The sequence below is a fragment of the Penaeus chinensis genome, chromosome 21 (genome assembly GCF_019202785.1).
Source record: "Penaeus chinensis breed Huanghai No. 1 chromosome 21, ASM1920278v2, whole genome shotgun sequence".
In the NCBI taxonomy this organism is placed as follows: Eukaryota; Metazoa; Arthropoda; class Malacostraca; order Decapoda; family Penaeidae; genus Penaeus; species Penaeus chinensis.
This window is the reverse complement of record NC_061839.1, coordinates 26635366-26645365: the sequence shown is the minus strand read 5'-3', so window position 1 is coordinate 26645365 and position 10000 is coordinate 26635366. Positions and strand designations below refer to the sequence as shown.

Genomic DNA, 10000 nt, shown 5'->3' with positions numbered 1-10000 from the left:
GTGTGTGTGTGTGTGTGTGTGTGTGCGTGCGTGTATTGTTTGTGTGTGTGCGCGCGCGCTTGTGTGTGTGTGGGGGGGGGTGAGGTTAGGCGGAGGGGGAGAGGGGTTGTTAGGGCAGGGGGAGGGAGTGGGTTACGTGCGTAATCAAAATACTGGGCTCTGTAGGAGAGGGAAGGAGATGAGAGGGAATTACTTGTTACAGAAGATTATCTCAGTGAACCAAAAAAAGAGAGAAGAGAAGTTCATCGATTGGATTTCTTTTCCATCATATTTTACCCTAACCGTTATTCACAACGCAGTTATTCAACCCTCAGGCGAAGCTATGGCCTGCCAAGAAGTGATCGTTCCCCACCTCTGCGGCACCCGCCTTGACCTCCTCTTCGACGGAGAAATAGGCGGGGTTGACCTCGGTGCTGCCATCGGGGGGAAAGAGGGAAAGAGGGTCCTCTGGGGTGTTGAGCTACTGACGATGAATAACGTGACCTTGCTGGAGACGGACAAGGTGATGTACAAACCGGGTCAGGAGGTCAAAGTTCGGGTGCTGAGTCTGCACGGGGCCGAGCCGCTGCTGGTCACGGAGGAGGTAAGGAAGAAGGAAGGGAAGACATAGGCGGGGGAAGAAATGGAAAGACGGAGACGGGGAGATAAGAGAGGGAATGAACGGAAGGAGTGAATAGAAAACTAGGAAAGGAGATAAATACAAGGGGGGAAGGGAGGAGGGATAGAGGAGAAAAGGGGGAGAGGGGGAAATGCGGGGGTTAGGTAGAAGAAAACGAAGACTGAGGCCCTCTGATGTTAGAAGAGAGGGGAGGGGAGGGGAAGATAGCGGGGGGGGGGGAGAAGAGAGGAGACAAGGGAAAAGAAAAGGAAAAATAACAAATGATGCTAATTGATGCCAATCATGATGAATAATCCTATCATATTGTCTCATAGTTGATCATCACATTGTCCACAACTACAACTAAAACTACAGGTAATACCATTTGATTCTTTTCACAGTATCCCGAAATCTGGGTAACTGCGCCCTCGAAGACGCGCGTTGCCCAGTGGAACAATGTGAACAACTCGGCGGGTCTCGTCCACCTGTCTTTCCAGCTTGCCGATGAGCCCGAACAGGTGAGCAGAGGGCGTTACAGGTGAAAAAATCGGATATTTAGGAATAATTATTTTCATGATTTATTTATATTCATTATTATTAATATATATGACCTTTGATGTAGCACGTTTATTTGTTTTAACCATCAACCATCATTGCTATTGTCATTGTCACTACTACTACTATTAATGATGCTGATTATGATAGCAATAGCTAGGAGTGATAATAATGAGAATGATAACACTGAGAACTCCTATTGTTTCTACAGTTTTATTGTCCTCTGTCATTTGTTGCCATTGTTACCATTGTCATAAATTTGGCTTGCTTCTCAAACTTTTATAATTGCTTTATTGAAATGTTATCTATAATGATTCTTTAATATTGGTTATGATTCAGTGCATCAATCAATTCCCATTTCATTGATGTTTGTGTCACTACAGTTATCTAATGATTTCTGATGAGATTTGTTTATATTGGCTTATTTTCTCTCCCGTTTATCGATGTATCATAAATCAACACTCAATTTGTTATGTCATTTGGGAATAGCATTTTTTCTCTTTCTTTTAGTCATACAAATACCTCTCTTTATAAAAAGAAAAATATCAGTGTATATGGATACATACATACATGTATATATATATATATATATTTATATATATATATATATATATATGAATAACTGTATTTTCATATATATTTCCTTTCTGCTTCTAGGGTATGTACAGAATTTCCGTTAAAAATTCTCAAAACGGTGTGACCTGGACAACGTTCGAGGTCATTGAGTACGTGCTGCCCCGGTTCGAGGTCAAGGTCACGGCTCCGGGTCATATTACAGGCAAAGACGAGGCATTCACCATCGGCGTGTGTGCAGAGTGAGTCTTTTGCTTCCTCACTTCATTTTCACAACCCACACACTTAGTCTCAGGAAGACGTCGAAGCGTTGTGGTCAGTAAAGAATAGAAAGGCACATGCAGTTTATACATTTTTAAAACTTTGAACTGATGGTCTCAGATGATACGCGACTGTTCATTCGGATGCACCATCCGAATGGCCAGTCGCGTATCATCTGAGACCATCAGTTCAAAGTTCAGACAGTAGGCAAGGCACATTAAATACAAAAAGTCAACAATATCTAAAATGGCCGCTCACCTGCCAATAAACACAATTCCTCTCGTTTCTCCAGAACAGCCCTTCTATGCATGAATGTCATTGTATATATACAGACACGCATGTAGTATTTACATTTGTTTCTAGTTTTATCTCCTTACGGCCTGCAGGTACACTTTCGGGCAGCCGGTGCGAGGCAGTGCCACCATCGAGGTTTCCAATGGCATGAGTGATAGGTGCCAGACTCAGCTTGTGGAAACCGAAGAGGTGAGGCTTTGCAGAATTCGTTCCTCTTGTCTGACTATTCATTTGTTTCTTTTGTTTTCGTCGTTGTTTTTCTGCGTTTATGTTGCTGTAGTTTTTCATTTTCAACGCATGGTTTCCCTTGATTATATCCTCCGTTTTTTATTTGTTTATTTTATTATCTTATTTAGTTCCCCCTCTCTTTTTTTTCAATATCTTTCTCAATCACAGCGAAGACATTTTTTAGTCAATGGCGTGATTGCACAAGTTTCCGGCCGGCTAAGAAAAGAATTGGCTTTTTTGCTTAATATCTCTTTCCGGTTTCTTCCACTTCGAAATGTGAATTGAATAACAACAAAGTTACTAAGCCTCAAAAACGTGTCCGGAAAATGTCTCCAAACATCTTTTTTTTCTGGACACGGTAATCCGTTTCTGTTCAAACCCAATTTTGGGGGCAATAAAAGTCAGGAGATTATTAAAGTTTAGTGAGATTTCAGTGAATTCGGACAAATAAATTAAACTGAAAAAGAATGATAAAAGTCTCAGTAATTTCGACTAATGCTTTATTTTCTTTTTCAATGACTATGATTTATGACAAACTAAATAATCATTACACACTCTTGTTACAAACTTAAGAAAAGGAACCCTTAAACTGTATATTGGTGCTAATTTATTCCAAACTTCACAGGCCTGAAGTCAATCATTTAGACATAAGGATATTGCCTATTTGTAAAGAGAATTTCACAGATTTTGTAATAGGTTTGAAAAATGTAAATATTTTTTGAATAATGATTTTTATAATTTAAACTAGATTGATTTTCTTTTAACAATCTCTCCAATAACTAAACTATTTTTTTCTGAGTACAAACTTCTCACTCCTTTAGCTTCAGTCCAAATGATCACCCTTCATTGACTTATTCATAATAGTTATCATACAATGCATTCATTTCATCTTTCTTAACAAATGCCACATCTTGATTTTCTACAGATCGCCGGCTGTAAGGACTTCCAGTTCACAACAGAAGAGATGCGTGTCATAGACTGCACTGTCGACATCGTGTATGTCAAGGTAGTTGTGGAGGAGGAAGGAACAGGCGTCAGGCAGAGCGAGGGAGCAAACATCGAGATCATGAGGCAACTATATAAGTTCGAGATTGTCCATAAAGACAAATACAAGAAGCCCAATGTCCCATACAAGATGAAGGTTGGTGACGTTGCTATCAGTGAGGGGGAGGGAGGGAGGAGGGGAGATAGGGAGAAGAAAGGGAGGGAGGGAGAAAGGAGAAGGGGAATGGAAGAGAAGGAAGATGGGAGAGAGGGAGGGAGAAGGGAGAGAGCGAGAGAGATAAGGAGGGAAGGAGAGAGAGAGAGAGAGAGAAAGAGAGAGAGATAGAAGGAGGGAAAAAGAGAGGGGGGGCAGGGAGGGAGGGAGGGAGAGAGCGCGGAGAAGGAGGAAAAGAGAGAGGAGAGAAGGAGGGAGGGAGAGAGAGAGAGAAAGAGAGAGGAGAGAAGGGGGGAGAGAGAGAGAGAAGGAGGGAGAGAGAGAGAGGAGATATAGAGGAGAGAAGGAGGTAAAGAGAGAGGAGAGAGAGAGAGAGAGGAATGAAGGAGGGAGAGAGAGAGAGAAGGAGGGAGAGGGAGAGAGAGGAAAGAAAAGAGAAGGGGGGAGAGATAGAGAAGGAGAGCGGGAGGAAGGGAGCGAGAGAGAGAGAGAAAAGGAGAGTGGGAGGGAGGGAGCGAGAGAGAGAGAGGAGAGAAGGAGGGAGAGAGAGAGAGGAGAGAAGGAGGGAGAGAGGGAGAGAGAGAGAGGAGAGAAGGAGGGAGAGAGAGAGAGGAGAGAAGGAGGGAGAGAGAGAGAGAAGAGAAGGAGGGAGAGAGAGAGAGGAGAGGAGGGAGAGAGGAGAGAAGGAGAGAGAGAGAAAGATGGAGAGAGAGAGAAAGAAGGAGAGAGAGAGAGAAAGGAGAGAGAGAGAGAGACAGAGAAGAAGAGAGAGAGAGAGAGACAGAGAAGAAGAGAGAGAGAGAGAGAGAGAAAGATAAGAGAGAGAAATATAAGAGAGAGAGAGAGAAGGAGAGAGAGAGAGAAGGAGAGAGAGAGGGAGAGAGGGATTGAGGGAGGCAGAGAGAGAGAGGGATTTAGGGAGGCAGAGAGAGAGAGAGGGATTGAGGGAGGCAGAGAGAGAGAGAGGGATTGAGGGAGGCAGAGAGAGAGAGAGGAATTGAGGGAGGCAGAGAGAGAGAGAGGGATTGAGGGAGGCAGAGAGAGAGAGAGGGATTGAGGGAGGCAGAGAGAGAGAGAGGAATTGAGGGAGGAAGAGAGAGAGAGGGATTGAGGGAAGCAGAGAGAGAGAGAGAGGGAATGAGGGAGGCAGAGAGAGAGAGAGGGATTGAGGGAGGCAGAGAGAGAGAGAGAGAGGGATTGAGGGAGGCAGAGAGAGAGAGGGGAATTGAGGGAGGCAGAGAGAGAGAGGGATTGAGGGAGGCAGAGAGAGAGAGAGGGATTGAGGGAGGCAGAGAGAGAGAGAGGGATTGAGGGAGGCAGAGAGAGAGAGAGAGGGATTGAGGGAGGCAGAGAGAGAGAGAGGGATTGAGGGAGGCAGAGAGAGAGAGGGATTGAGGGAGGCAGAGAGAGAGAGGGAATGAGGGAGGCAGAGCGAGAGAGAGGGATTGAGGGAGGCAGAGAGAGAGAGAGGGATTGAGGGAGGCAGAGAGAGAGAGGGGGATTGAGGGAGGCAGAGAGAGAGAGGGAATGAGGGAGGCAGAGAGAGAGAGGGATTGAGGGAGGCAGAGAGAGAGAGGGAATGAGGGAGGCAGAGAGAGAGAGGGATTGAGGGAGGCAGAGAGAGAGAGAGGAATTGAGGGAGGCAGAGAGAGAGAGAGGGATTGAGGGAGGCAGAGAGAGAGAGAGGGATTGAGGGAGGCAGAGAGAGAGAGAGGGATTGAGGGAGGCAGAGAGAGAGAGGGATTGAGGGAGGCAGAGAGAGAGAGAGGGATTGAGGGAGGCAGAGAGAGAGAGGGGGATTGAGGGAGGCAGAGAGAGAGAGGGATTGAGGGAGGCAGAGAGAGAGAGAGGGATTGAGGGAGGCAGAGAGAGAGAGGGGGATTGAGGGAGGCAGAGAGAGAGAGAGGGATTGAGGGAGGCAGAGAGAGAGAGGGATTGAGGGAGGCAGAGAGAGAGAGAGGAATTGAGGGAGGCAAGAAGAGAGAGAGAGGGATTGAGGGAGGCAGAGAGAGAGAGAGGGATTGAGGGAGGCAGAGAGAGAGAGGGATTGAGGGAGGCAGAGAGAGAGAGAGAGGAATTGAGGGAGGCAAAAAGAGAGAGAGAGGGATTGAGGGAGGCAGAGAGAGAGAGAGGGATTGAGGGAGGCAGAGAGAGAGAGGGATTGAGGGAGGCAGAGAGAGAGAGAGGAATTGAGGGAGGCAAAAAGAGAGAGAGAGGGATTGAGGGAGGCAGAGAGAGAGAGAGGGATTGAGGGAGGCAGAGAGAGAGAGGGATTGAGGGAGGCAGAGAGAGAGAGAGGAATTGAGGGAGGCAAAAAGAGAGAGAGAGGGATTGAGGGAGGCAGAGAGAGAGAGGGAATGAGGGAGGCAGAGAGAGAGAGGGATTGAGGGAGGCAGCGAGAGAGAGGGATTGAGGGAGGCAGAGAGAGAGAGAGGGATTGAGGGAGGCAGAGAGAGAGAGGGATTGAGGGAGGCAGAGAGAGAGAGGGATTGAGGGAGGCAGAGAGAGAGAGGGAATGAGGGAAGCAGAGAGAGAGAGGGGGATTGAGGGAGGCAGAGAGAGAGAGGGATTGAGGGAGGCAGAGAGAGAGAGAGGAATTGAGGGAGGCAGAGAGAGAGAGAGAGAGAGGGATTGAGGGAGGCAGAGAGAGAGAGAGGGATTGAGGGAGGCAGAGAGAGAGAGGGATTGAGGGAGGCAGAGAGAGAGAGAGAGAGAGAGGGGGGGGGGGGTGATTGAGGGAGGCAAAAAGAGAGAGAGGGAGGGAGGGAGAAAGAGAGAGAAAGGGGGAGGGAGAAAGAGAGAGGGAAGGAGGGAGGGAGGGAGGGAAGGAGCGAGAAGGAGAGAGAGAGAGAGAGTGAAATGGAAGGAGGGTGAGTGAGTGAGTGAGAGGGAGGAAGAGTGAGGGAGTGAGAGAAAAGGAGGGAGGAAGGGAGAGTGAGTGAGTCAGAGGGAGGAAGGGAGGGAGGGAGAGGTGAGAAAGAGGAGGGGGGGGGCAGAAACTAAAACAGAAATAGACGAAGGGAGGTGAAGGATAGGGAGTTAGGGAGGGAAAGAGAGAAACAAAGAAAGAAAGAGATAGAGATAGAAAGTAATTTTTCTTCCTTTCTTCACATCTTCATTCCCTTCGATTTCATATCTTACCATCTACTTTTCTTTCCTTCTTCCTCCTCCCTATCTCTTTGTCTTCCTCCCTCCCTCCCTTTGTCTTCATACGTACCTTTTCTCTATTCTCATCCTTACCGTTTCCTTCATGCTATTCCGCAATATATCTTTCATCTTCCCTCCTCCTTCCAAGACAAGGCTGGTCTTCTTCAATGGCACTGCGGCTGAGTGGGTGCCAGTGGAGGTGTGCGCGGCGGGGAAGTGTGCCACAGTGATCACCGAAGAGAATGGCATCATTGAAATCGGCGTCTCGGCGAAAGATGTCGAAAGCATTAAGGTGTGTGTTGTTGTTGTCATTATTTCTTGTGAATTGGCTTTGCATTGTTTTGATAATCCTTATTATTATTAACTTCATTGTTGCTGTTATTAATCTTAATACTAATGTTGTTGTTATTAATATTTTAATTGTTATTATTGTTATTGGTTATGTTAATATCATTGTTGTTAATATTAGCAGTAGTATTTATTATTGTTATTAGTATTACTATTGCTGTTGCTATCATTTTATTATTGTTGTAATCATTATTGTTATTGTTATCATTATAAATATTACTATTATCACCATTATTATTATTTTGTTAATATTATTGGTATTGTTATTATCATAATTATTATCATCATTATTACTATTATTATTATTATTATTATTATTATTATTATTATTATCATCATCATTATTATCATTAATACTATGTTATTATTATTAACGTCATCCTCATCATAAGTATCGTTATTGTCATTATATGTCATTATATATTATGGAGTTAAGATAGGATAAAGATGTATGTGTATTTATTGTCATTGTTCTAATTATGTATGCTAATATCAATTAATTCTACTACCATATCAGTTAGAGAGAGAGAGAGAGAGAGAGAGACAAACAAAGAGAGAGAGAGAGAGAGAGACGAAAAGAGAGAGAGAGAGAGAGAGACGAAAAAAAAAAGAGAGATAGAGAGAGAGAGAGAGAGAGAGAGAGAGACAAACAAAGAGAGAGAGAGAGAGAGAGAGACGAAAAGAGAGAGAGAGAGAGAGAGACGAAAAAAAAAAGAGAGAGAGAGAGAGAGAGAGAGAGAGAGAGAGACAAACAAAGAGAGAGAGAGAGAGAGAGACGAAAAGAGAGAGAGAGAGAGAGAGAGACGAAAAAAAAAGAGAGAGAGAGAGAGAGAGAGAGACGAAAAAAAAAAGAGAGAGAGAGAGAGAGACGAAAAGAGAGAGAGAGAGAGAGAGAGAGAGAGAGACGAAAAAAAAAGAGAGAGACGAAAAGAGAGAGAGAGAGGGAGAGAGAGAGAGAGAGAGAGAGAGAGAGAGAGAGAGAGAGAGAGAGACGAAAAAAAAGAGAGAGAGAGAGAGAGAGACGAAAAGAGAGAGAGAGAGAGAGAAAGAGAGAGAGACGAAGAAAAAGAGAGAGAGAGAGACGAAGAAAAAGAGAGAGAGAGATGAAAAAAGAGAGAGAGAGAGATGAAAAGAGAGAGAGAGAGAGAGAGAGATGAAAAAAGAGAGAGAGAGAGAGAGAGAGACGAAGAAAAAGAGAGAGAGAGAGAGATGAAAAAAGAGAGAGAGAGAGAGAGAGATGAAAAAAAAGAGAGAGAGAGAGAGATGAAAAAAGAGAGAGAGAGAGACGAAGAAAAAGAGAGAGAGAGAGAGAGAGATGAAAAAAGAGAGAGCGAGCGAGAGCAGACAGGAAGCTCACCTTTCCCCCCCAACCGCAGATGTCAACCTTGGATGCTCGTGTTGACTTGTATCAGGCCTCCCTCCATGTGTCCATCGTGCCCTTCTTCTCGCCTTCGGATTCCTCGTTGGTCATACAAGCGCCTGGAGGTCGGGTGAAGTGCGTGCCAGGTCAGAAGACCATAATCAATCTCCCTGTATTGTTCTCTGCCAATAATCAGTCACGGGCTCGGATCCACGCTCAGGTAAGACGGCTGGTGTCCTTGCCGCACGCTCTGGTTCATAGTTAGGGAAGAGAGAGAGAGTGAGAGGGAGGTCAGCTTAACCCGTTCTTTTGCCCATAGAGTAAGATACCTTTTTCCATTTTTTATATGCAAAATTAAGATCCTTCCCCAAATTATCGTCAAAAGTTGGTTTCTATTGGATGAGTAACTCAACCATGCTTTGTGAAGTTTGACCTTCTTCACCAACTTTGGTCGAGAGTGAGTGCGACGGTGTGGATTCGGACGATTCTATTCGTGAGTTCCTGCCTTGGTGGAGGCCGTGTGCTTGCGTGCGGGCGTGCACTGTATATGTGTGAATTATAACACTCCATGACGACGGTACCCAGCTATCCCTAGCTATAAATAGAGCAGTGATATACATAAGCCTAAGTTTATGACTCAAGTATGATACATTCCTATCCATAGCCATTCACCAGCAAAGTCCAGACGAGCATTTCTCCTTCAGGTCGTGTCTCGCGGAAAGATCCAGCATTCCTGGACTGAAGAGGTGGAACTGAAAGCGAGCGAGCTGCCCATCGACCCCAAAGACCTCATTGACGCATCCCCGCCCACCAACCCGTCGCTGCCCATTGTCACGGGCGTCTTTAGCCTGCAAGTCATTCTCCCACCCACGGCGTCGCCCGAGGTCAAGGTGTGTAGGAACCGACAGGAGGAACAGGAGGAAGCATTCGTGTACGTGTGACTGGTTATCAGGCGTGGATATGTGTATGTGTATGGTAGCGGGGGATGTAGAAGAAACGGAATAAGTGTGTATTTTGTTTGAGGGATAAATAAGATGGTGGATGTGTGCTTGTTTATGTGCGTTGTACTTATGACAGCAGGTCCATGTGAAAGTATACCATGCAACTATAGATATAATTAAATAACACTACCTCTTGATACCCAGCAAATCAATCCAGGGTCTTCTCACCTTTTCGTATCAAGTATTTATCTATCTATTTATCTATCTACCACAGATCCTGATTTGGTACACGCGGGACGACGGCGAGGTGGTGTCCGACTCGGTCCCGCTGGATGTGGAGAAGTGCCTCGGATTTAGTGCCAACCTCGCATGGTCAGAGGCACAGAGCCAGCCGGGGGAAGAGGTCGAACTATCGCTCGAGTCTGAACCTTATGCCGTCTGTTCCTTGGGTCGGTTTTACTTTTTTTTCTATAAAGTCGCTTTGTAGTTTGGTAGTTTTTGTGTAGTTTGTGGTTTTAATCCGAAGGGGAGACTTC

At 45.4% G+C, this 10000-nt stretch overlaps 1 protein-coding gene across 2 annotated transcripts in view; it reads left to right on the top strand.

The window, feature by feature from the left end:
- LOC125036740 (alpha-1-inhibitor 3-like) overlaps positions 1 to 10000 on the top strand; it is a 32949-nt gene that overhangs the window by 7003 nt on the left and 15946 nt on the right. For both annotated transcript variants that reach the window (XM_047629595.1, XM_047629594.1), the window contains exons 3-11: positions 315 to 583; positions 1000 to 1116; positions 1811 to 1968; positions 2374 to 2470; positions 3435 to 3650; positions 6964 to 7107; positions 8540 to 8743; positions 9228 to 9413; positions 9739 to 9913. In XM_047629595.1, the coding sequence (XP_047485551.1) occupies positions 315 to 583; positions 1000 to 1116; positions 1811 to 1968; positions 2374 to 2470; positions 3435 to 3650; positions 6964 to 7107; positions 8540 to 8743; positions 9228 to 9413; positions 9739 to 9913 (1566 nt within the window). The remainder of the gene's footprint in view (positions 1 to 314; positions 584 to 999; positions 1117 to 1810; positions 1969 to 2373; positions 2471 to 3434; positions 3651 to 6963; positions 7108 to 8539; positions 8744 to 9227; positions 9414 to 9738; positions 9914 to 10000) is intronic.